The sequence below is a fragment of the Rousettus aegyptiacus genome, unplaced genomic scaffold (assembly GCF_014176215.1).
Source record: "Rousettus aegyptiacus isolate mRouAeg1 unplaced genomic scaffold, mRouAeg1.p scaffold_m13_p_3, whole genome shotgun sequence".
NCBI lineage: Eukaryota > Metazoa > Chordata > Mammalia > Chiroptera > Pteropodidae > Rousettus > Rousettus aegyptiacus.
In genome coordinates this window covers 133547594-133574245 of record NW_023416306.1, presented here as the reverse complement: position 1 = coordinate 133574245, position 26652 = coordinate 133547594, and the positions used below count along the sequence as shown (strand labels likewise).

Sequence of the window (26652 nt, the reverse complement as noted above, 5' to 3'; positions counted from 1 at the left end):
AAAAGATCCCTAGCTGGGTCTGACAAGTAAACTGACAAAGACAGATTAACAGGAGAAAAGCACACAAACTTATTTAATAGAAATTTTACATGACACAGGAGCCTGCAAAATGAAATGAAGACCCGAGAAATAGACCTGAGTATTTTTATACTAGGTTTGATGAGGAGTAGGGGATCATGTAGAAATATGATGGCAGAGAATATGACTCAAGTGTAGTAAGCTGGGGGAAACATAGCAAGCCCTGTTTGTTTGGATTCTTCTTGGCATCCCTTTGTCTTCAGAGTTAAGGATGCTCCTATTCTCCTGGTATGGGGAGAGCACCTCTCATAAGTTTATGACCTGCTTCAGCAGAGAAGGGCAGGGGAAGATCAAAGTAAACTTCCAGCTTCTGCTGTTGTCTCATATCCCTTCAGTCGAAAATATTCACTGTGCCAAGGTGCCGTATTTGGGGGCAGTATGTCTCGATCCCTATCAAGACCATCGAGGGCCATCTTAGAAACTGCCCACCATATAGCATATGTGAAATGTTTATTGTCTTAAGTGAAATGAAGACAATAGAATGATCACTTCTGAGTAAGAATACAATAGGGAAAAAATTATTAAAAACACATGTATGCACCTAAAAAGTAAATGGGATCTGGATGATAAAACGCTTTTAAAAATTGGATCTTTTGCTTTGCCACACTGTATTCATTTATGCTTCCCCCGCCCTCAATTATTTATTCTTCAAACTTAAGTAACTACTTTTCTGGCCCTGGGGGCCAAGAGGCTGGGTAGGAAGGAGCTCAGGCCCCACCTTCCTTCGGTCTTGAGCCTGCGGAGCAATAGGAAGCTACACATTCTGACACTGGGACAGCCTCAGGGAATGTATTCCAGGAAAATGCTGAGGGCCTCTAATCTAATGACCTATTCCTGGGTTTATTGCAACCTGAGGAGTTAGCTTTGGGGTGATCCTGAGGGTAGCATTGCTGGGGGAGGAGTTGGTTGTAGAGGGGGTGGCAAGGAGTGGAGAGACAGAGAAAGTGACCCAGAGAGAAAGGGGGGAAGCAGCGGACATAGTGGAAAAACACTTGACAGTTGAAGTTTGGGCCTGCCAGTCACTTGAGTATGTGACTCATTCAGGCCTTAGATTCCTCATTGATAGAACTGGATGAAAATAAATAATCTTATCCTTCCTCATTCAATAGGATTAAATGAGATAGATTATGCACAGAAATACACTCTGTAAACTGTAAAGCTCTGGACCCGTGTTGGTTTCTTCAGGCGTTAACTAGAGCAAATATAACCAACCCCCTCTTGCCCCTGAGCTCCCAGCAGGAGTCCAGCCCTTCCCCAACCACCTGCAGGCAGGGGGCTTTGTTGGCTCCCAAATCCTGAGTCACAGTTCTGTTTTCATCTCTAACAGGTTATGTTGGTTAAATGTTGACTTTGAATACAATTCAGTTAAAAAGAATGAAGTTACCTCTAATGAAAGATGATTTCTCATCATCCATCAAAATCACAATTGATTCAGCTATTCCACTTTTAGGACTAGATATACATTCACACAGAGATATGAAATTACACGTACAGGCATATTCATTGCAGCATTCTTTGTCAGAGCAAAGCATGGTAAAAAAAAAAAAAGTCCATTCACAGGGAAGTGGTGAGGTCAATTATGGAACATCTATGCAATGGAATCTGTGAAGTCATTAAAACTAATAAGGCAGCATTGGATGCACTGATCCAGAAAGATCTCCAACATATATTATAAAATGATAAAAAGCAAATTGCCAAACAATATCACCCATTTGTCTCCACTAAGGTAGAAAATCAAACCAAACAACTACCTTATTTACATGAAAATACTGAGGAAATGCAGCGAATGGCTCACCCTGTGGTCAGAAGTGGCCATCTGGGAAGGGAAGGTGGGAGAGGGGATAAGGAGAAGGGCCTCACCCTTTTTTATTCCAGATACCTCAGGAAGGGTTGCCATTTCTTTTTCCTTTCCTTCTCCCTTCCTTCCTTCCTTTCCTCCTCCTCCCACCCCATCCCTCCCCCAGAAACTGTTTATTGTCTGTTTTTGTTGAAGAGTCTGGAAGAATGACTTAAGACGATGCAGTAGTGTTCCTACCCGTCCAGTGGCCTGAGCAGTGGGGCTTCAGTAGGGGACTGCTGAGCAGGCACGGGGGGCACCTGCACACCTCCAGACCAGTCTGGAACCTCAGGTTGAGTGGCAGTAAATTGGGGAGCTGGAGAGGTCCATTCACCTTGAAATTCCTCATCAGTCACAGCCCTTTCAGCAGCAGCCTGCTCTTCAGGGTCTCTGTGGAAGTAGAGAATGGGGTGGCCTCCCGCGGGTGCTCATGGGAGATGGCGCTGTGCATGCACAGAGCTTCCAGGGCCAGCATGCACCACCTTGGACCTGACTGGTGAGTTTCCTTATTGCTTGGGGATGGCCACGTCCACGTAGCGCAGAGAAGAGTCTGTGTTACACAGAACGATGGTAGGCAGGTTAATATAAGATGCTTCTGTGAGAGGCCGGTAGTCAGCCCAAGGATCAGTAACCACCAAAAGTCACATCTCCGGGAAGGCTGCCTGGAGCTGATTAGAAAAGGTTACAGGAGTAAAGCACTAGCAATAGGAGTGGCTCGAGGGCCACAGCAAACTTCGGCACAGCTCTGGCTGGTAATCCTGAAGGATATGACACTGATATCAGCCCGGTTTTCTATGGCAACTATAGCACAAGCTGCCAGCAGAAGCTGCTCCCAGGTTCTCCTCGTATTTGCGATGTAGATGTCCTCACTTTTCCTTTTGTGGATACGCTGTTCCATTTGGAAGTCAAAATTGGTATCATCTAAGTGGGTTCCTGTTGCAAGAAATTGGAGGACATCCTCCTCCTTCATTTTCAGGAACTCAGGGACTTAGTCACTGTGAAAGTTTCCCTTTAAGTTACAATAGGAAAGCAGAAAAATGCATTGTGGACAACTTCTCTGGGTAGCATGGAAAGGAGTCGCCAATTTTTGTGATGTGAATATGTTCATAGATTTTCTGTGTACCTTTTTAATTTTAAAATTTATATATTTTTAATTTTTAATATATTAATTGTGTATTTTAAATTTTATAGTTTTCTATTATTGAATTTTATATAATTATATAAAATCTTTCACTGTCTTTAAAATGTTTAATTCCAAGCTATTGTTTTAGAAAACTTCTGAGATCATCACTGGGCACTTATTTAAGATGAAGTCACTTCTCTGTAGAAAGACCTAAGTTCCCCTCTTCTAAGATAGCATCTCTTCCCAGGTGAGGTATCTATGTACCTCTGAGGTTTGTCAGACCAGACCCCAGAACCCCTACCCCAGGCCTGCTTCCTGCCCAGGGATGTTCCTGTGAGCTAGTTCTCACACCATCTGTGCAGGAATGAAGGCAAAAAAAAAAAAAAAAAAAAAAAAAAATTTTTAACCATTCATCTCTTCCTTAAACAAATAATATATATTGCCCTGAGCAAAGGCACAGGGATTCAGTGGTGAATAACAGCAGACAAGGTTAGAGTATAGTGAGGACATAATCTAATCAAACAGCTTCCTAAATAAAAGTGAAATGAGTTTTGCAATGGACTTCTAAAAGCAAGATCCAGAGAATGTCCTGAGGAGAGAAAAACTAAAGAGGCTCTTCCCCCTCATTTTCACTGAGACTCTCTCGCTCTCCAGACCCCACATCTTCATCCTTTCCACCCTTCATGAACCAGAACCTGAAGACATGGTGGAGTCTTCAGCAGCTGCCCCATGGACTCCCCACAAGTGGAGATGAAGGAAAAATGCAAGGCAGAACCCAGAAAATCACCAGCAGATGACTCAGACCAAAGAGCCCTGGTGGCGATGTGCTGTCCAGAGGGACAGGCTGTTTCCAGACCTATCACCACCATCATCTCTTGTTAGCAGGTGCTGACCTCGGGCCATCAAAGGCCACAGTCTAACCACCATCTCCTTTCCATCCTCAGCCCTCAGAGGTCCTGGGCAGCAATGCCATTGCTAAGTGAGATCTTTTAGTTTGAAAGCAATAGTTTCACTACCAATGCCAGTGTCTAGAGCAAGAAAAGAATTCTTTGTGTTTGTGTGTTTGTGTGTGTGTGTGTGTGTGTGTGTGTGGACATGCACACGCACTGCATACTATACACACAAGTTCATACTCCACGGATACGGTGTCAATTCATTCCAGATTGACTGGAACGGCCTCAATTTTCACATATTTGGATACCACAAACCATTGAAATATCCTGAAAATTCCAATATGATTATTTATGTAGCACTCCTTCAGTCTCGTTCCAAAGAAAAGGATTTGAGAACCAGCTTGCAAAGTTGTATACACTTCAGAGGATTTAAACAGACAAGGGAATTAGGGAGAAGGGAGAGTAAGATGATACATCGAAATGCGTAACTCAAGTCCTGTGCATCTGCAGGAGGCAGGCCATGCATGTATCTTGAAATTTCCAAGTGGCCAGAGCTAAGAAGGAAACAAGATGGCATGGATTCCCACCCTTGAGACCTGCAGGAATTTCCCCAAAAAGTTCTCAGAAAGATGCGGTGTGACTCGGAGTTAGAAAGGAACAAATTCGTGTTCCATATCTTAATAGTAGTTTGGTTACACAGATGACTGCATTTGCCAAAACTCACAGAATAGTACACTTAAGATTTGTGCATTTTACTGTCAGCAAACTTTATCTCAAAAAGAAAAGAATTATAAACAAACGTAGTTAATGATATGCCTGCTAAAGTGTTTAGGGATGAAGTGAACCGACCTTCACAGCTTACTTTGAAATGCATCAAAAAAAAAAAAAAAAAAAGCTGAATTGCTGGGTGAAAGGAGGAATGGAGAGATTGACGTGCGATAAAGCAAATGTAGTAAAACGGAGTCTCAGTGGTGGGCATACCGTGTGGACCGTATGTTTCTTTCAACTTGTCTGTGTGTTTGAACATTTTTGTAATAAAAGGTCAGAGGCTTTGGAAGTTACCATCAACACCCAGAAAGTAAAAGCCCTCAGTTTTGTTCACAGAGCCAGAGCTAGCAGCTGACTACCTGGGTATTTGGCCCATGGTCAGTGACTGGCGCTCTCGGGTGAAGAGCTCTGGCCTCAGCAGGCACAGAGAGGCCTGTCTCCTGCAGAGCCCCGCAGCACGGTGAAATTTTGGCATTTCTCAGACAGAGTACTCAGATCACGGAAACCCCTTGTCCAGCCATCAAGGAGCAGCTCCCCTTGGAGGCATTGTGCCTTGCCCAGAACACCCTTTTAAGATTTCAGCCTTGACTATATGATGGCATTGATGACAAGGATTATTTATTGGGGCTTTTCTCTCCGCCAGCACCACATAAAGCATTTTCATGTCATTTAATGTTTAAATGACCCTATAAAGCAGGCACTATCTTCATTCCTATTCATATGTGAAAAATGACTCAGAAAAGTTCAGTAACTTAAATGCAGCTCTCAGCTGGTAAAGGCTGAACTGGGATTCAAAGTTCTTTTTGACTGTGGAGGCTTCAGTCCTAACCCAGCCCTTTTCTGCTCCACGACCTGCTCTCCCTATCCTTTCCACTTTCTTTCCTGACCCCTACCCTAAAGGCCTGTCACAGACTTGTCTCTGCTCTGGCCTCAGAAGAAAGCTCAGGAGAAATTCTGATTCAGGCCCAGAATGTTCCTTACAAATCAAGCACCCCACTCCTGCCCCTGTGCTTCTGCTCCCCAGGAAGCCGCTCTGACCGGCTTCCTTGCCTACTATAAAATCAAAACCTAGAAATTGAAAACAGCCTGCCACCTTTTTAATAGAATCTCAGAGCTAGGGAAGACTTCAGACAGCTGATAGCCAGGCTCCTTAGCTTTTACAACAGAGGAAATAAAAGCCCAGAGAGAGGCAGTGGCTGGCCCAATGTCACCCAGAATACCAGTACTGAGCCTTGTCTCTTGGGGCTTGTCCCTTTAGCCCAGGGCTGGGCAGAGATGAATTGGGCTACAGGGCTGTTTAGGTGGTGGTGGTAGGGGATGGATGGGGCCTCAAGACTCCCCAGGGGACAGAAAGACTAGTTCTTAAGACCAGGGAAGAGAATTGCTGGGCCCTGCATTATTAACCGAGAGGACCTTGAAAGAATGACTCTCATTTCGTAGATGGAGAGCCTCAGTTCCAGAGAAAGAAACTACCTGTCACTGGATCCTACAGCCAGTTCCCAGCTACATGGAAGCAGGTATCTGTTTCCTGAACCCCAGCGTCCTTCTCATGTTGCCCCTGAAATTGCCCTGAAGGATTCGGAGACACAAAGCAAAATGGGGTGGTCTAGCCCAATGAATCCCTGAGCTGTACCTCCCCCATATCCATACCCATCACACCTCATGCCTGGGACTCATCAGTGCTCCCCAGGACCCAAGATCAGACCTTCGGTTTTTACCAAGTCCCTTCTTAAATGTCACAGAGCTTGGGCTACAGCCTGGGCTCTGTGGGGGCAATTGAGAGAGGAGCCTCCACCTCTGTAGCCCCTGGAAAGAAGGCAAGAGGAGGAAGTTACAGGGACCCAAAAGCTAACCTGCCCCCAACACACCTGCTGTTTAGCCAGACCAGGCCTCTAGGGCTTCAGATCCTGCCCAAGGTTAGGGTCCTGTCTCAGTTGCTACAGGCCTCAGTGCCCAAGCAGCATCTGAAGGGTGTGTACATGTGTGAGGGAGTCTTTAGGGGGCTCATCCAGCTGTGAGGCCCACATCTGTCCAGCCAGAGCCAGGCTTAGAGCTACAGGAAGAGAGCGGGATCAAGCAGTGGAGACTGGGTCCACAGACAGATCCCAGGCCACCCTGGCCACGTCTGGCCAACCAGCAGAACCTCCAACACAAACACAGGGCCCCTGGCTCTGTGGGCATTTTTCAGAAATGACATCAGCTCTTAAAGTTTTATGTTTCCTGCCTACCTCAGCCCAGAGAGCAGAGTACCCAGAGCCCATGAGCCTAGAGAGGCAGGTACCAGCTCCAGTGCAAACGGCACATCACTGACCTTGGACACTTTCAGCAGGTCACCCATGAGAGAGAGAGCTGTGACAGTAGCTGTCCAGTGGTAGCTGCTCATTCTGAGGACACAGCCCTGCCTCTGCAGGATAGATGCAAGGGGAGAGGAGATCTCCCAGGTACCCAAACATGCCTCGGGGCCTTTGCTCACGCTGTTTCCATTCCCTCCCCTTCTCTATACCATCTAGCAAACACCTCCCTATCCTTCAAGTATCCAGTCTAGTGTCCCCTCCCCTGTGCAGCCAGCCCTACTTCCCAGATCCTCCACAGTGTCCTGTCCATCCTTCCACCAGAGATCTGGTCACTCTGAACCATGTTGGGAACCATCTTCCTTTCCCCTCTCCTCCCATCGGACTAGAGTCCCTGGAGGGCACAGGCCAACTCCTATTTCACTCTGGTTCCCAGGGCACTTGCTAGAGACTCAGGAAGTGTTTACGGAGGAAAGGATGGAGAGCAGACAATGGGGAGATAGCATTACTCAGCATCCTCCATCCCTTTACCAGGTATTTGCTGAGGAACCAGGCCTGGCAACCACTGAGAAGTAGTCATGCCTCATGAATGCTGCCTGGGGGGTCTCAGAGCCTAGAGGGAGAGAGCCTTAGTCCCCTTCCCACAGGCTTTGCCAGTGAAAGCCCAAGGGAGTCATCTGCAGCCCCCAGCTGAGCCGCTGGGGTAGGGAAAGCAGTCCCTGCCTTTGTCCAGGTACCTGCTCCCAGGCCTCCCTCTGCGAATCTCTGGACAAGTGCTGGGGCAGCAAGGCGTGGAGGAGTTCGGGATGGTCCAGTAGTGGTGCCAGCCTCAGAGCAGGGCCACCTTCAGCCTGGAATGAAGTCCGAAGGGGGCACTTCTGTTTGCATAGCAGTACAAACCTGCCCTTGCTGGGGGCCCAGAAATCCACACCCTCTTTCCCCAACCATACTGAAGCTGCTTCTGCCACAGGAAGTGCTGGGAGGATTAAAAAGATCAATATGTGAAAACACCTGGACTTCGGGAAGCACCCAATAAATGTTAGCCATTTTTAGGGTAATTACTGTGAGTGTTATTTAGATTCAACTCACGTAACTGAGTGCCAACTCAGTGCTGGCTCTGGGAAAGCTGGGTGAGCAAAGCAGACATGCCTCTTACTCCCAGGCACCTACAGGTAGGCAGGGAGCTCACACACAAAAATAGGTGACATGGATGTGCAGGGCTGGAGGGGTAACCTCTAACCTGGTCCTGGAAGGCTTCCTGGAGGAGGTGCTGCTGCCCGTAAAAGACCTGAAAGATGAATAGAAAGAAATTAATTAACTACAGAGAGATAAACCCTTCCCAGTTGAGAGCGCTACAGTGAGGGCTCAGCTGAAGGCAAGAAGGATGCGGGTTGAGTAAGGCGAAGGTAGCTGTGAGAGAGGAAGGGGGTAGGTAGCGGGCACTGCACCCTGGTGGGGAACTTGAACAATGAGGGTGGGGAGGAGAGGCTGAGCCTCCAGGGAGGGTGTGTTACAACAGGCAGACCTGGTTGAATGAATGAGCGAAGGAATAAATGAGGGGTCTAAAGAGAGGAGGGCGAGGTGGAAAAATCAACGTCACCTTCCACAGTGAATTCTCTCTGGCAGCAGGGAGGGGTAGACACGGAGACGGATGCCCACATTTGCTGATCCCCGCCCTCCACCCGCACCTTAAGCTTAGCCAACAAAGGTGTGGCACACGCATCAGGCCTACAAAGGGTCAGGGCGACTGGGTCACTGCCCCTCTGCCCTGGGAGGGGGCTGACTGCATGCCCGAGGCCTGGGGCTAAGCTGCTGGCTGCTGACTCAGGCCCCACAGGCCAGCTCAGCATTCCTGCCCGCCCCACTGAATGGGGCTATTGAAGCACTTTTTAGGTCGAGGTTAGGCCACTGACCACGCCTCCAACCGAGAGCCTTCGGCTGGGCTGTGGGCTCTGCTCTCAGGGGGCGGCACAAGCCCTGGGGGTCAGTCTGAGAGCCCTCTGGCCACTAGCTGCTGCTCTGCCAGTGTCTGGGACTGAGGACAATCCTAGGTAAGCTGGCTAGGCTGGCATTAGAGAGGGGATCCCAGTGGGAGGGAATCACCCTGACTCTCAGGACTGGGGGTCCCCAGCTTGGGGAGGAGTCTGTCCCTCCACACATACCACAGTGTGTAGGTGGGGGTGCTTCAGGAACCCTGTGGTTGTCCCACCTCCCCCATCAGACTGGAGCTTTCCTAAGGCAGAGGTCATTTCCCCATTAGATTGGGGCTTCTCGCAGGATATGAGCTGGGTCTCTTCCAACACGCAAGGGCTGGGAGTGGTTCGGAGCCTTTCCCATAAGACTTGGAGCTCCCCAAGCCCAGCGTTCATCTCCTTCTTAGTGTTTTACACAGGACTTGTAGCTGGTCCCCAGCCTCAGCCTCTGCTGGTGGGTCCCAGCATCTAGACCCATGGACCAGCTGCCCCCAGTAGAGCCAATGCTTCTCTAAATAAAGCACCCCCACCTCGTCCCATCCTCCGCTCCTCCTGGCCTTGCCCCAAGCTGTGATCAGGACCCCCAGCCCTGGCTGTGTGGACCTGTACCTGTTAGGTGTACTTTTCCAGGAATGGGGGAGGGCCGGGTGCCATGAAGTCAGTCCTGGCTGTCACCCTTTGGTGGGTACTACTGCTGGTATCCAGGCTGGGAGCCACCAGGAAAGGGTCCCCAGAAGAGGCCTCCTTCTACTACGGAACCTTCCCACTTGGTATGTCCATTCTTCTGTTTGTCCGTCTGTCAGCTTGCACACCTTGACTGGCTTGCCAAGGAGTTCGGTGCTTTAACTTCCGGACAGGTAGAATGTGGAATATAACTCCATGCAGTTGTCCTAAAATAAAAGAAGTTCCTAACAGATTTTTTTTTTAAGTTGTTATACAGTTAGTATCTTAATCAGAGCTAACTGTGCAAAAAAATGTTTTTAATGTATTATGTCTTCACTCATGCTGCCACACATGCTCCCACTCCTGGGGAGACAGGGACAGGCTACTGGGGAGGGGACTGCCCTGTGCCCAGGAGGCACGAACCGGAGTCCCAAGGCTGGGTGGGAAGTGGGAGGGCCCAGAGCTCAGCTTGGGGTCTCTGCTTGCAGGCTTCTCTTGGGGTGTGGGCAGCTCTGCCTTCCAGACAGAGGGTGCCTGGGATCAGGATGGGAAAGGGCCCAGCATCTGGGATGCCTTCACGCACAGCGGGAAGGGGAAGGTGCTTGGTGATGAGACAGCAGATGTGGCGTGTGATGGCTACTACAAGGTCCAGGTGAGTGAAGGATGTGTGTGTGTTTGAGCACTCGCCTAGCTGAGTGGTGGGCAGCGACATAGTGGGGAAGCCCAGGTGACAATGTCAATCCAGTGCTCTGCTAAATACCCCCACCAAAGGATGCGGGGTCAGTGGGGACTGGGGACTGGGGGTGTGTACAGGCTGTGGGAAGGTAAAAGGAAAGCAGGGCGGGTCCCACTTGAGCCAGGGCCTTGGTCCGAATGATGGGACCGAGGGGCAATGTCATGGTTCCAGAGCCTATAGCCACAGTAACCTGAAACCCAGGTCCCTGCAAGTGAATTGACCCCCTGTGGAGTGGGGCCAGCTCATCCTCAATCCCTCTGCTCAGCACCTACTTTCTTCTCTGGATTAACTTCTTGGGGCATTCACCCCCGAGTTCATTAGAAACACCCAAACGGAGTTCTCAAAGTGCCCCCACCTCTGTATCATGCATTTTATTTGACTCTTGGCACATCACTGGGAGGAAGCTGGGGCAGGTGGTATTGCACCTATCGTATAAATGAGGAAATAGCTGCTTCCTCACTCACTAGAGGTATGGACAGTGTGACCCTACCTGCCTACCCCAGGGTCCCCAGTGACCCTGCCTGCCTCCCACCCTGTCTACACAGGAAGACATCATTCTGCTGAAGGAGCTGCACGTGAACCATTACCGATTCTCCCTGTCTTGGCCCCGGCTCCTACCTACTGGTGTGCGAGGTGAGCTAGGGCAACCCCTCCCCAGTATAAGTGTGACCCTTTTGGCTATGTTGGCTTTGTAGGGACAACAGAGTCCTGCAGAGAGAGACCACAGACATGGTATTTTCTAGCAACTCTGCAGGTAGCTAGGCTCCCAGGAGTACCTATAGCACCCCTCTGAGCCCCAGGTGCTAGTGGGCTGAGGTGCCTTCAGTCCTTCTGAATGCTGCATTTCAGAAGGCCAACGTCATGGTCCTTTCTTGTCAAGTCCCCTTTCATCTCACCTTCAGCTGACCAAGTGAATGAGAAAGGAATCAAGTTCTACAGCGACCTCATCGATGCCCTTCTGAAGAGCAACATCACGCCCATCGTGACCTTGCACCACTGGGATCTCCCACAGGTGAGGGCTGTGCAGGCTCAGAGGCCCATGGGGGACTCAGCAGGAGGGAGCCTGCTCCGGGGACCTGGGGTAGCCAAAATGGGGGCAAAGACCGGGGTCTGGATTGAAATGTGGGTGGGAGTAAAGAAGAAATCTGACTCACCCACGGCAGGGAGATCATGCTATTTTAACCGACATATGTGATAAGTGATAAGTGAGAATTTTGAGGTTTTCTAAAACATGTGCCCTAAAAACAAGACATCAAACTCTAAAGAAAGAAACATCTCTTGAGTAAAATCCGATGACAGGGCATAATTAACACGTTTGTTTAGCCTTTTTTTCCAGTTTGTTTGAGCCAGCACCATACATGCTCGTGTGTGAGCTGCACCCTCTCCCCAAGCAATTTCTATTAAGTCTCAATATGCTTAAGAACATCATCATTCGAGTGATTTTCATTCATTCATCAAGGCCCCATGGAGATCACGGCCTAACCGGGACGAGAGCTGTGTATGGAACTCTGTGACACAGGGTGGCAGGCGGGAGGTGAGAGGATAGAGACATGGCTGCAGGGAGCTGCCGGGAAGATGGAGTCCTAAGAGCACTTCGAAGGGTCGGGGCATGAGGCGGAAGGAAGGGATCTTCCAGCTGGAGGGAGCGCGCAAGGAGGCAGCAGAGGGCTGGGCAAGTGATTCAGTTAGAATGTGGGGAGCAGGCAGCAGGGAAGGAGACTGAACAAGTAACTTGGAAGGCTCCAGCTGCTAAGTTGACCGCGGTTTGTTCTGTGGTAAGGGGAGTCACCAGAGGCCTCTAAAACTGGGGCTGAGGCCATAGAGCAGACTTTAGGGAGATGAACTGGGAACTTCCTCCCATGTTCTTCCTTGGTTAACTGCTTTCACTAACCTAACCCTTGAGCATCCCCTCAAAACCACCCAGGAGAGCTTGGTAGGTAACATTGATGGAATGGTGAATCTTGAGAAATACACCCTTTGGCAGATAGATGCCTTTGGGTTGGGGAGAGCCCTCTGCTGAAGAAAGCAGATCCCGCTCTCATTTCCGGGAGGTTTCTGACATCTATCTACACGGCCCTCAAAATCCTAATCAGAGCTTCCATGCCCAATATCATACCTTATTTCTTCAAAACTTATATTCAGGGGTTTCCCCCCATTATCGAACCTCTTTCCCTTAGCAAATTTTTAAAAATATTCGATCTATCCAGTTCCTCCATCTTGTCTGTATAAGGCATGTCACACAGCTCATCTCCACATTTATGTTGTTTCACGGTTCATCACTGCTGCCGTCTTCAAGTCTTAATGCCCAAGACCCTGCATCTTTGCTCTCCTTTCCTGTAAACATCCTCTGTAGCCGTACTCGCCCATATTTTTCCCACAAACTTGGCCAATTGGCTCCAAAGGTCTTTTCTGAAGATGGACACTTGGGGCACCTGCTTCTCTCTCCACTTCTCTATTTGCAGCTGCTCCAGGTCAAGTATGGCGGGTGGCAGAACGTGAGCATGACCAAGTACTTCAGTGATTACGCCAACATGTGCTTTGAGGCCTTTGGGGACCGGGTGAAGCACTGGGTCACTTTCAGTGATCCTCGGGTAAGCGGGGCCCCTCTCCAGGAGGGAAACTCACTTCCCAGACTGGAGCATACCCTGCCACTTCTCATGGTCCTGTGGTCCCCATTTGCCATCCATGTAGACAATGGCAGAAAAAGGCTATGAGACCGGCCACCACGCACCTGGCCTGAAGCTCCACGGCACGGGCCTGTACAAGGCAGCACACCACATTATTAAGGTGAAGTGGGTCCTTCTGGGAGGGAAGGCTGGGTTTAATGTGGGAGGCATAAGCTTCAGTGTCAACTCAGCCTGCCCCAGGTCCAAGACTGAGCTCAGTCCTCTGCCATTCTCCTTCAAAACCAACATGTTCCATAGCACTTTTGCACTGTCCACTTCCCTTCCATTAGGATTTATGTGGATGTCTTGTCATGCAGTGCTCTGCTGGACACTGCAACTAAGACAATATGGTGGCTGCCATCTACAGCTTAGAATCTAGCTAGCCAAGGGATGGAGCACATGCATGTGAAAACTTGCCACCTATAGGTCTAAACTGTCTTGTGTGGAATGGCGACAGGAGGAGAGGGCATGACAGTGAACTAGGGCTAAAATCCTCAGTGAATGAGATGTAACTGGAGGTTGGTGAAGGACAGCAGTAAGAAGGGGTTAGGAGTGCTCATCTGATACCATGGACTTCAAGAGACCTGGGGTTTTTGAAGAAGGAGGAACAGTTTGGAGGCAGCAATGAAGAGCAAGGCAGACACTTCTGTAAGGTATGTGTGATGTGAGAAAAAAAATGGCCTGTGCCAGAAGAAGCTGCAGTAGAGGTGGTCTTAAGGGGCAGCCAGGCTCAGGTAGGGCACAAAAGTGAAGGAGACATTCAAAGACGATGGTGACTCACCATGAGTTATAGACCTACTGGAAAGGCTTGAGAAGGGAGGGAGAGAATTGGGTCACATTATAGGACACACACACATGAGGGTATGGGTGATGATGACTGGAGAACGAGAAGGCCTCAACAAACTCTGAGCAGAAGGTGGACAATCTGATCAAGCAGGAAGGCGACGGGTCACTGGGTGACATACTAGACCCTCAGATTCATGTTAGGAAGAGAACTTTCTAAATTTAGTTTATAACTTAGTAAACTGTGAATATTTGAAGAGCAGAGCTCTGAAGACATCAGTGGATCACTGGTAGGGAATAGAGAGAGAAGGCAGGTCGGCACATTTTGAATTCCATTTCTCAAGATTTTTCCAGATGCTTGGTATTTTCCTAACTTCCTGAGCTCATTATGGAAAAAGTACTATGTAATTGCTGTAGAAGACGATTAGGAATACAAGAAACTTTAGAAGAAATCTTAGAAATAGGAAGTAGCACAAAGTGGTACTTTATGTGTTTATGGCAGATTTAGACCAATTTTCCTCTATCGTACAAAGAAAGTAAGTGCCCCTGGAGGTCAAGGCTGGATTCATGAATGTGACAGGACTTCAACTGGATCTCTAGAGTTAGGAAGGAAAGGCCACCTCAGATGGAAGGTGAGGAGAGAAGTGGACAGGTCAGGCATCTCCGATGATCATTCCTCTTTCAGGCCCATGCCCAAGCCTGGCATTCTTACAACAGCACATGGCGCAGCAAGCAGAAAGGTGAGCTTTACCACCACACATGTACTGAGAACAAACGAGTGCCCAGAAGAGCGATGTCATTTCTACCTGCCACCCCTTTTCTTTCTTTTCTTGTAAGGGCTGGTGGGGATTTCATTAAACTGCGATTGGGGGGAACCCGTGGACATTAGTAACCCCAAGGACATAGAAGCAGCTGAGAGATACCTACAATTCTGCCTGGGCTGGTTTGCCAACCCCATTTATGCTGGTGACTACCCCCAAGTCATGAAGGAGCGTATCGGTGAGCCAAGCCCCATTTTTAAACTCCAGATGCCATAGCAACGGTATTGAACTCAAGTGAAATGACCAAAAGGCAGGGATGGAAGGACACACTAGGCTTGGGTGAGGCACTCAAGGGGATAACCCAGCCCCCAAGGATTCAAGAACCGGTCATTTGAATTGGGGTGGGGCTGGTGAGGGGGAACACCCAGACCCCTAGACATGGAAATTGAGTTCAGAACCCAGGAGAAAAACAGCAGGTCTCTGGGCTGCTTGCTTTTGTCTCCTGCTGTCCAGTCTCCTCTGCCCTGGTCCACTCTGTTTTAACTGCAGTGAAGTGGGAGAGACATAGGCAGTGTCATTTGAGAAATACTTTCCAAGCTCTGTCTTCCAGTGTCAGAGAAGAGAATAATGACCAGTAGAGCTCACAAGGTTGTTTCAGTCTGGATGCTGCTTAGTGCCACGTAACAGAAAACTACAACTAAAATCTCTTGGAAAGTAGGGAATTTATCATCTTGCTTGAGTCCAGAAAAGGATAGTCTAGGGCTACTTAGTTAAATCAGCCTTCAGGGATGTTTTGGAGGACCCAGGCTCATTCCATCTTTCCACTCAGGCACTTTTAGCTAGCCTGTCACTACTCCCTATGGTCACAAGATAGCTGCAGCAGCTCTAGGCGTCACATCAACACCCACTCAGAGGCAGACAAAAGGAAATAACCCTGTCACATCTGTTTTTAAGAACAAGAAAAATCTTCCCAGAAAACAGCTTTCACTTGAAGCTGCCTTCCTTTTGTGCCTGAGGGACAGAACTGTCACATGCCCTGGAATGCCCTAGACCATTAGGACTAGGTTTTCAAAGGCTGGGGAGGAACCAGGACTCATACAAAAGAGACAGCCCCTTGGAAGAGGGTGAGGAAGAGGGTATGGAAGAAGACAGTATGGGACTACTAGACAGGCAACTAGCAGTGTTTGGCTTTAGGAATCTAAATGCATTATCTGTGTTTAGATGTACCAGCATGCACGCTACTAATAAAGAAACAAGGATGACATTGAAATAGGTTACAGCCTCACACAAGGCTACCTTGGATGTTTGACTAAGAGAGACTGTCAACATTTCAAAACTTTCCCTTTTTAAAGCATCATTTATCAGACTGATCTGGAATAGTAGCAGCAACTTCTGATTCCAACTCTGCCACTGACCAATGAGTGACTGGACAAGGTGCTTCATTCATCTCTTTGGATGTCAGTCTTATCATCTGAATATGAAGAATTAGACAAAATAACCTCTAACAATCTTTTGGCAATAACCAGTTCTGTGACACTCAAAAAATTGAGAACGATTTCCTCAATATGCACAAGGAAAAAACCCTCATGGCCAGACAGCGCCCGGGTTTCTGTAGGCCCATCTCTTCATCCACACAGTACATTCACTCTCTCAGGACCCCCAGAGGCCATTGCAGGAGGCAGAACAGGATTGCATTAAAAAAGCCAAAATGATTAGTTGTCACAGAGAAGTTCTTGGGCTTAAGGCCAATCAACTTCAACTCCCAGACCCCACCAACTTTGTGATAACTCAAGTGGAAACTGGCTGAATTTTTCCTTTGTACCATGTGAAAAGAAGAATCCTCCAAGCAGTTAATATTTTCTTTAGTAGTGAAAGCATTTGCTTGAAATCTTGTTCACAAATTACTTCCAGGCATCTCAAGCACCTTTTTATTTGCGATAAATATATGTATGAAAGTAATTCTAGACGAGTGCTGACCAACAGAACTTTTGGTGATGATGGAAATGCTATATATGATGTGCATTTGTATATATACATATATATAGATATGAAATATATGGATATACATTATATGGATGTATATCTGTGATGTCCAATATGATAGCCTGTAGCTATTTGTCTATTTAAATTAAAAGTTTAAAGAATTAAAAATTCAGTCCTTCGAGATGACTAAATTAAAGATGCAGTTACCTTAGCCATATTCCAATAGCCACATGATGAATGGCTACTATATTAGGATAGTACAGTGACAATAACTTGCAGTTTTTCTCAAGTTACTAAAAGTAATAAAATGTTAATATTTTAAAGGTATTTAATAATACTAACTTTTCACTCATTTAATTTAAACCGATAGCCTCTGTGTAAACATTTTTATGGTTATATTTTTATCAGCTCATAAAATGTTACTTTTATTTAAAACTTTTTTTCTGCATAGATTACACAAAAGGACATGCACATTGCAAACTTTGAAAGTGAAAGGTGAAAAGTCAGGTTTCTGACCCTCCTCCTCCCCACTGCTCCCATCCTCCTCAGGAGGAGGCACACTTCTAGACATGGATTGTCTACATGTGAGCAGGAACACTGCTGCTAGGTGGTACCTGTTATTATATGCAATACTCTGCATCTTTGTTCCACTTAAAAGTGTATCTTGGCATTCTTTTCATGTTGGTGTACAAAGTGCTGCTCATTCATTCTAATAGCTGCATAGTGTTGCACTAATGGATATCCCATCATTTTTTAACCAGTCTCTCCTGATGGACATGTAGATTGTTTCTAACCTCTTGCTATTCAATCTATAATGAATATCCTTGTACATATATTCTTTCACATGTGAAACATGTAGGATAAACAGATTTAGAACTGGTCAGTGAAAGGACATATATGTTTACAATTTTGAAAGCGAGGACAAAATTTCCCAACAATCAGCTTACACTTACAACGCTGCATGAATGTGACCATATCCTCCCCCCACTCACTGGGGCTTCTCGTTCCCTTCCCAAAGGCAACCAAAATTACCAATTTTGATAGAAGGAATAATATAGGAATCCGATTCTACTTTTTTCCAGACGGCTATACATTGGTACACATACCACTTACTGAATAATCTGTGAAAGTATTACTTTTAAGCAATGTAAACTTTTAAATTTGGGATAGTACTCAAAAGTCAACATTCCTGTTTTAAAAGCTCAGGTTACACTTTCCATACAAATTAATCCTAAAGCCCAGGATTTAGATAACAGGTTATATGTCAACATGCTTAATCATCATGGTACATAAAATGATTATGAGAAAATAAAACTTTGTTAAATTCGATTTTTCTCTCTCAATAGGAAGAAAGAGTGCAGAGCAAGGCCTGGACCTGTCACGGTTACCAGTGTTCACACTCCAGGAAAAGAGCTACATTAAAGGCACATCTGATTTCTTGGGATTAGGTCATTTTACGACTCGGTACATCACAGAAAGGAACTATCCTTCCCGCCAGGGTCCCAGCTACCAGAATGATCGTGACTTAGTAGAATTGGTTGACCCAAATTGGCCTGATCTGGGGTCTAAGTGGCTATATTCTGTGCCATGGGGATTTAGAAGACTCCTCAACTTTGCTCAGGTGATTACACATTAAGCTATTTAAAAGGCATTTTTTGACCTGAATTCATGATCTTAGAGCTTAAGCACAGGTGCTTACATTTTAAAGTTAATAATACAAAATAAATCTAGTTATTCATACTCTAGAAGCTACCAGATATAGACCTAACAGACTAATGCCTACTATAAATAACCATTTCAATGTATACAACTATAGCTAAAAGCCTTATCCGCCATTTTGTTATTTTGCTGCCCTTTTCATCTGAAATGGAATATGTGGGAAAGAACAAGACCTGAAATACATTTTCTCTACAATGATGCTAATTTGTTAACAAAACATATTCTTTCATATGAATTTGCCTCTTACCTACATGCCTATCTAAATAAATGTGCAAACTGGCATCTACTAAACACTAAAGACACTCAATTAGAATATGGAAAGCCTGACTCAGAAACCCACCTGTAAGTTGGAATTTTTAAGATATTTGTTACTATGACTTCCAGACTCAATATGGTGATCCTCCCATATATGTGATGGAAAATGGAGCATCTCAAAAATTACACTGTACTCAATTATGTGATGAGTGGAGAATTCAATACCTTAAAGGATATATAAATGAAATGCTAAAAGGTAAGATACAAACCAAGACTGTCTTCGTGAATTTTTCTATCTAACTTGGACAAAATTTGATAATACACATGATTGACTAAAACTTGTTTCTAAATCTCATAAAACATTTATCTTCACAATATTATTTTTCCAAGTAAATAAAATATATTAAATATGCCCCCAAAATGTCTTTGCAGCCATAAAAGATGGTGCTAATATAAAAGGGTATACTTCCTGGTCTCTGTTGGATAAGTTTGAATGGGAGAAAGGATACTCAGATAGATATGGATTCTACTACGTCGAATTTAACAACAGAAATAAGCCACGCTACCCAAAGGCTTCAGTTCAATATTATAAGAAGATTATCACTGCCAATGGGTTTCCCAGTCCAAGAGAGGTAGGACTTATTATCCATGTTACTCATTCTGGATTTTGGAAGAGCTAGGCAGCTAGGGTGCAGTTTGGCAAGAACCTGTCCTCTTTCCACCCCGAAAGAAGACAGGGGTATGTGGGAGCATGATCCTTTGTCTCTTCCCCCAATTTGTACAACCTCTTTGCTTATTTGCTTAGAATGGGGTAAATACACATTAAAATTCAATCTCGACATGCAGAATATTAAGGGCAGACGAGGGTTATGCAGGAGTCCTGTTTGCTTTTGGTTATACTAGAGACTTTTATTCTAACTGTTGTATCTGACCACAAATACTGCCTATTCTCCAACATATATGAAAAGTAAATAGAATATATAATGACCATATAGTTTTCATTTCTTTTCCCATCAAATGGCAAAGTCACACAAATGGTTCGCAAATGAGATTAAAAAATAATCAAACTTAATCCTTTAAAACCTACCAAACATTTTCAGTGACTTATATTTTTCTATCAGCTCTCTATATTGCTGCACCTAATAGCAGGGAATCAAACTATAATTTGGAGTGTATTAATAAAAATAATTTTTAAAAATAAATCTCACTTGTTTACCAACATTCTTTTAGAGTGAGCCCAGTGGGACTATACATGGAAGCAGTGACTGATAGCTGTCAGGCATTCACGAGTTTTGCATTACTAGAAAAGCCCTAGATTATAAGCTCCTCAAGAATACTGTTTTTTTTGACCCCCTCATAATGATGCACATTGGTGTTCAATAAACATTAACTAAACTACAAGCATATTAACTTTTTTTTATTCTACATTATTCTAAAAATAACTTCAATAGCAAAAAATTAGTATAAGACAACATTACTTATCAGTGGCTTTTTATTAGGTGGAAAGTTGGTACTTCCAAGCCTTGGAAACTTGCTCTATCAATAACCAGATGCTTGCTGCAGGTGAGTATATTTTAATTCTTTCCTTTGATGATTAAACCACATAATTATACAGATAATGACATTACCCAAGTCTCAAAATGTTGATCTACCCTAAGTCAATCTTCCAAAACCACGATTAAAAATGGCTTTTTATTCACTTTGAAGCAATGTCAAGTTTCTACCTTACGAGCATTTTAAATATTATTTTAAAAACCTTCCAGAAAAAAATATTTTATCCACTCTAGATTTATTCTTTCTGATTCATACTGTAAACTTATAAATCTACTATTTTATTATAGCGGGCTGTTGAAAGGTGGAGAAAATTCAACTATTATATCAAATGGAATGAAAAAAAATGGTCAAAGAAAACTTCAGATATTATATTCATTAAGCACGTAATTGTTAAACACTATTAGCCAGGGGGTGTTTTAAGCCCTAGGGATATGGCAATGAACAAAACAAGGTCCCTGACCTCATAGAAAGCATCATTTCTTATGCAATAGGATCTAAAATGCTATAATGTAGAATAACAAAGATGCGATTATACATCAAGAAATGCCAACAGCATATCATTTGTTTCTTTGAATTTTGTCCTTCTCTCTCTAGGACAGTCAGAGAAACACACTTCTTGTTTGAACAAAGTCATCTTTAATGTGGTATCAGAGGTGGAAAGTGCTAGACCAAATCCTATCAATTCAGCTATTTTTATAGGCCAATATACCACTGTGACCATTCCCCTGTCTCATCTAAATAACCACTAAGGACGTACATTCCATTAAACTAAAAAAAAAAACTTATTTTATCATGTAGAAACATCATAGAGAATTTATTACTAAGCCTATGAACTCCATGAAAGCAGGGCTTAAGTCTTATTTCTGTTGGTAACCATGTCTGACACAAAACCTAAAAGAGGGTATTACATCAATGTGCACTACCTTATTCATGTACATGGTATATGTTTAACATTCAACTCTTTAAGACTCTTACCTAACTATTTAAGAACATACAAAATTGCAATATAGAAATTCCTATATCTATTAAGATACACAATAATATCTTTGAAAGGTTGGAAATGTTTCCCACGGATTTTTCTTTCACAAATCCCCCCAGTGAAAATTACAGAAACCATAGAATATAGCTGCTAATATTCTGAGGTTAATTATGGTAAGCACAAGTATTAATTTACATGTAGATTTTATTACAGTAGCTGTGGAAGAGCCAAATTCTGGCATTTCTTTATCCCATATTTTCTGAATTATTTTCCAAAGTGCTCAATATTATAATTTTTTTATAATATTTAATTCACCAGGTTTTCTTTTATAGGAAATGAGAATTAGAAAGTGAAGCCATTTCCCAAGTTTCTTCAATACAGTAAAGCTTTCAGGATGAAGCTAGACTCGCAAAAATGATCACATTCCCATTTGTGGTGGTGTTCTCACTCCCGTTTCAGAGCCTTTGCTAAGTCACATGCAGATGGCGACGGAGATCATGGTACCTACGGTCTGCACCCTCTGTGTACTAATTGCTGCGGTTCTCCTAATGCTTCTCCTGCGGAGCCAGAACTGAGACAGGGTTACTACCATTTTGCAGCTTCATCTTTCAGAGAGAATCTTCCAGATATTCCTCCTCTTTCTGCTTCAAAGGTTTACATACATTTTTGTTTTCAGGCTCTGTAATAATTTTTTTTTCTTTTGGGAGCTTATGCTGGGATGTAAGAATTAGAAAATAAAAACAAACATTTAATAAATAAAATGAAAATCACCTGTTATCTCACCCCTCTCAAAGTTAATATTCCGCTGTATATTATGCATCTAGTTTCATTTTGCAAAAAGGGATCATATTGTCTTATGACTTGATTTTTTTCATTTTTAAATCTATCTGGAAACATTACTTTAATGTAGCAATGAATGCCATCTCAGCCATCTTCTACACATGATAGTTAAAGTTAATCATCTGTAGATAACAATTCTTTCAGGTTGTAAATTTTATCAGGCAACCAGGGAACAGCATTAGGTGAGTACCAAGCAAATGAGCACACAACACTTTTTTGAATTCATTTCACTCTGAGAAAAATCTCGAAGAAATATTATATATTTAATTTATATCTTTTCTGTAACTAGATATTTTGTTTTTAAAATAAGTATTCATTTTATTCTTAACTATGCTAAAATTAACTAATCTCCATTTATTTGGGAACAAAACACGGCTTAAGATGGAATAATGTCAGGTGTTTCACTCATCTGATTCTATTTAATATTGTTTTTGAAACACAAAAATAGTAAAGATAGTAGAAAATGCTACTCCATTAATCTTTTTGGTTAATCTTATTTCAGATTAAACATTTTAAAAGAGTATTTCCATTGGGGGCTTAGTCCTACAACTGGGCTGGGATAAAACTGCTTTTAACAAACCTTTGCTTTCAATGTCACATTGATATGTCTGTTTATGGTTTTTCTCTTCCATTAATGTTTTTGAAATCAAACTCTTTAGTCTCTATCCAGATTTAAAGTACAAAGATATTACCACTCAAAAAAAAGTTTTTGTTTCTCTGGTTTTATGATTAAACTGACCTATTAAGTTGACTACAGAAGGTAGAAAGGAAATTAAAGATTTGCACTGTCAGTAACATCGGGTGAGCCTTTTATGTGATTAGTGATGAATAATCCATATTCCCAATGTATTAAGTTGGTATTTATAGAAAGAACTAAAACTTAAGGTACTTAACACATTACAAAGTATTTGAAGAGAACAAAAAGTGAACATATTACCTGATAGAGGAACTCCCTTCAGCACATATCACTTGAAATGCACCTGGCTGCAGGTAACCATGTTAGTAAAGGATGTCCTTTCTTCCAAGCTACTGTTTAATGTTAATTCGGAAAAATCTGTAACCAGAAAGATAGTGAGATCAGCACTGCTTACACCCTGATGGCTTTTCTACTATGTATACTGTTGAATTTTATAATTGATAGTCTGAATGATTATGTGTTTTCTACTTTAAGAGAATTTGTTAGACAAAAATCAGCAAGGATGATTCCTTTAAATAGCAAACCCTCTTGGTGCATTGAAAACAGGACTAAACAAACTAAACAAACTAAAATATAAAGCAGATTTTTTAAAAAATTAAATATTTTAAATTTGGAAACCTACTGCTTTATTTTTTTGTGCCTCATCCACTATGGTCAGCAATCATCTTTTTTTCAATCTTAATATATATTTCAGAAAACATTATCTCCTTAGGATTTTCAGTCTTAGGGCTAGACATATATCCATTTTTTTTTTCTTCTGATGACTGTTGTATTTCAAAATAAATGGTACTATTAGCACTTAGATGAAATTATATCCACTTTAATTGTGGGCCAACATTTTGGTTTCCATATTCCCACCATTATCAACAATCATTTGCTGAACAACCACTGGGTGAGCAGCACTCTACTGGATACTGTTTTTCTTCCCTATGACACCAAATCATTATTCTTTCTTCCCAAAGCAAAGGTACACTTTTCTCTCTTAAGTCTTCCTGCCTTTGATATCAATTGCTTTACTTAAGAGTGTCATACCATAAATATTCTGAAAAAACTAGTATTTGACCAACACTCAGGCCAATGAAATAGTCTAATTTCTTAAACATATATGATATTTAGCCCCCCCCCCCCCGCCCCATGCACAAACAAAGTCATCATTGGGCTCTAATATTTACAACCAGGGCTTTGTTTGAATACAAATGAGGTCCTCCTTGAACAGTGAGTCTTGCTTTGGGCCAAAAGTCACTGAAAAATTTCTAGACAAAACACACAAAGAATATATGATGGGTAGAAAAGGTTATAAAATTCAAGGCAAAATGGAGTTTGAGTGTGTTTCTAAGCACACAAATATACAATTTCATAAAAATTCTTTATTGTCATAAAAGGAGTCATTGGACCAATGCATCAGTAAATTGTTTTAACTCTAACATTCAAAATCGCTTTCACTCTTTTTGAAGCAAACTGCATTAAAAAGACTGAAAGATATGTTCAGTATATTTCACTTATTCAGCATCATTGGAAAAAGGTGTTTAATCTTGCCTGAATTTCTTCAAGGGAGAGGTTTAATCTTTATGTAATAAAATTTTAAAACAGCATTTTTCAAAAATGTATCTCATATGTTCATGTCTTTAAAACTTTCTTTTAATCATAAAATACATGTCTTTAAAAAAAAAACACTTGAAACAACATATGTGGATAAAATAAAATGTTTAAGTTGATGGTTCTTAACCTTAGTTGCACAATGGAATGACCTAGAGAACTTAAACATTACTGACGTTCAGGCTCTACTTCCAGAGATTCTGATTTACTTTATTTGGGTATCAGAACTTTAACAGCTTCCCAGATGATTCTAATATTCAGCCAAAGCTGAAAACCACTCCTGCCCTCACCATTCCACACTTGGGAATTTGGCTGTATCCTTCCTGACCTTTTTCTCCATGTTTTTTCCCAATATTTTGCTGCTGCAAATAATACATCAATTAATAACCTTGTTCATAGGTCTTTTTGCACATCTGGTTATATGTGTGGAATAAATTCCTCTTAGTGAAATGAAACTGCTGGGCCAAAAAACATATTCTTGTAAAATTTTGGTGGATATCGTTCTCCACAGAAGCTGTACAACTTTACATTCCAACCAGCAATGGGTGAGGTTGACTGCCTGTTTTCCATGTCCTTGCCAGCACTGTCACATCAAACTTTTTGATCTTTGCTAAACTGACAGGTGGAAGATAATATAAAACATAACATATAACACAAATTTGCATTTCTCTTCTTGTAGGTGGGGCAAGCACTTTTTAAGATGACATTTGACTTTCCTTTCTGGTAAACTATTCATATTAAATGATCATTTTTCTCTTGAGTTATTAGTATTTTTCTTAGTGATGTGAAATTTCTTTACTAAAGAATATAGCCCCTTTTCTGAACCTGAGCTGCAAATTTCTTTTCCTAGCTTACTATATGTCTTTTGTTTTGCCTCTGGTATTTTTTGCCATACAGAAAATTTTCTATTTTTATATAGTTGATTTTCAATCTTTTATAGCTTCCATGTTTTGTATCACACTTAGAAAAGACAGCATGATTTTAACTGATGATTCTCAGGAAAATTCTTCCTGTTTCTTTAGGACTTATACAGTTCAGTCATATGAATAGAGAAGTTTCCACTCTAGTTGAGAGAAGTTTCATCATGCCTGAATAAAAATATATTTGGGGGGGAAGGATAAACATTTTCTGGAAATGATTTTGCAAAGTATCAATCATTTAAATAAGACAATGTATTTGTATTCCCAGCAGTGGTTAACTACAGGCTTTTGAAATCTTCTTGGGTTCTCTCTTAAAACCAACAGATTTTATTTTGGATAATCTTTGCAATATTTGAATGCATCCATTTAAGACCTACACAAATAAGAGACGACAGCACCATACAATCCACATATGTGAAGATAACAATTTTATAGGTGCTTACTGAAGGAGGAAGACTTGGTGGACCAGCTAATTACACTGGGGGCTGAAAGACATTCTTTGACCAATGTGAACCATCTTTGACAGAATACTAGAAATCTCAACCCTTATTCCAAACACAGAGAAGACATTAGGGCAAAAATATCATTACTATTTTAAACAGTGCACAGAAAAGTAAAGTATGGCATTTTAATCTTATAGCCTATTTTTATTCCTATGTCCCTATCACTTCATCTCCTTTAAAAAAAGTTTCTCTATCTAGGATAATGAAAAAAAGCACCCCTCTTCAAGATTTTTTCAGAATAAATGTTTTACATCTATAGTTCAGGAAAATTATTTAAAATTGAACACAAGAGCTATTATAATGATCTCTATCAGTAAAACTTTGTTTATTTTCATTTTCAATTTACTTAAATAGATTACAAACTATATTTACCAGGTTTGTGGCAATTCAGATGGTCTACAGGTGGACTGTCACTCAGTTGCCAAATTGTTTTCACTTTCTTTTGACCACTATTTATTTCCACTCTCCATTTCTGTGGCTTCTCACTAAGGAAAGAAAAAACATCGAAGGAAAAAAAATAGTTATTTCCTTTCTTCCTTTATAGTCATTTAATGAAGTCCTAATGTGACAAGCACTACGGAAGAATAGATGAACAGGTCACAATTTTAAATTTTGGATTTTAGAGTTCGAACTACCTACACAGGACACTGAAATTGGGAAGTCATATCTAATAGGCATTTATAAACATGAGTCTGAAGCTCAGGAGAAGCTGGAGAGATGGGTTATAAATTATCATTAGCCCAGAGGAACTGAAGCCTTGACTATGAATGCAATCACTCACGGAAGATAGAAAGTAAGAAAAAAAGAGGGCAGAGGGTAGACTTCTAGTAAAAAATTCATACATAAGAAGCAGGGAGAGGAAGACAGGGAATCATTCTCAGTCTTGGAGGTGGGCCAGAGAGGTAAATTAAAATTAAGACAGAATGCTATGTCGGTTACAGAAACGAAGAAGGCAATTGTGTTTAATGCCAAACCACCTTGTAAGTGTTATGGAAAGAGAAAGAATTGGTGGGTCTGCTAATTACACAAGGGGC

At 42.8% G+C, this 26652-nt stretch overlaps 2 protein-coding genes and 1 pseudogene across 5 annotated transcripts in view; 1 reads left to right on the top strand and 2 right to left on the bottom strand.

Moving 5' to 3' along the window:
- Positions 1 to 879: 879 nt before the first annotated feature.
- On the bottom strand, positions 880 to 8682 carry LOC118615064 (annotated as a pseudogene).
- Positions 8683 to 8887: 205 nt separating this feature from the next.
- Positions 8888 to 21839, top strand: LCTL (lactase like). 4 transcript variants are annotated; one of them, XM_036239468.1, is made up of 15 exons: positions 8891 to 9041; positions 9594 to 9733; positions 10115 to 10278; positions 10908 to 10995; positions 11265 to 11374; positions 11822 to 11896; positions 12825 to 12953; positions 13054 to 13149; positions 14497 to 14551; positions 14649 to 14810; positions 17902 to 18176; positions 18659 to 18785; positions 18962 to 19161; positions 20029 to 20092; positions 21522 to 21839. In XM_036239468.1, exons 2-15 carry the CDS (start codon positions 9616 to 9618, stop codon positions 21635 to 21637), a joined length of 1779 nt encoding a protein of 592 aa, XP_036095361.1. In that variant the 5' UTR covers positions 8891 to 9041; positions 9594 to 9615; the 3' UTR covers positions 21638 to 21839. The 4 variants fall into 4 exon arrangements, with proteins under 4 accessions (XP_036095363.1, XP_036095362.1, XP_036095361.1 ...); XM_036239470.1 differs by lacking the exon at positions 18962 to 19161 and having other exon boundaries at positions 8888 to 9041; XM_036239469.1 differs by lacking the exon at positions 14649 to 14810 and having other exon boundaries at positions 8890 to 9041.
- Positions 20004 to 26652, bottom strand: part of ZWILCH (zwilch kinetochore protein) — a 30106-nt gene continuing 23457 nt past the window's right edge. The window contains exons 17-19 of the mRNA XM_036239467.1: positions 25991 to 26103; positions 22840 to 22956; positions 20004 to 21775 (exon numbers count right to left, since the gene is read on the bottom strand). Of these exons, the coding sequence (XP_036095360.1) occupies positions 22868 to 22956; positions 25991 to 26103 (202 nt within the window). The 3' untranslated portion in view covers positions 20004 to 21775; positions 22840 to 22867. The remainder of the gene's footprint in view (positions 21776 to 22839; positions 22957 to 25990; positions 26104 to 26652) is intronic.

Coding starts and splice junctions, on each gene's coding strand:
- LCTL (XM_036239468.1), top strand. CDS start 9,616: ATGAAGTCAGTCCTGGCTGTCACCCTTTGGTGGGTACTACTGCTGGTA. Junction 12,954..13,053: donor TCACTTTCAGTGATCCTCGG/GTAAGCGGGGCC, acceptor CCATCCATGTAG/ACAATGGCAGAAAAAGGCTA. Junction 20,093..21,521: donor TAACCAGATGCTTGCTGCAG/GTGAGTATATTT, acceptor CTCCCGTTTCAG/AGCCTTTGCTAAGTCACATG.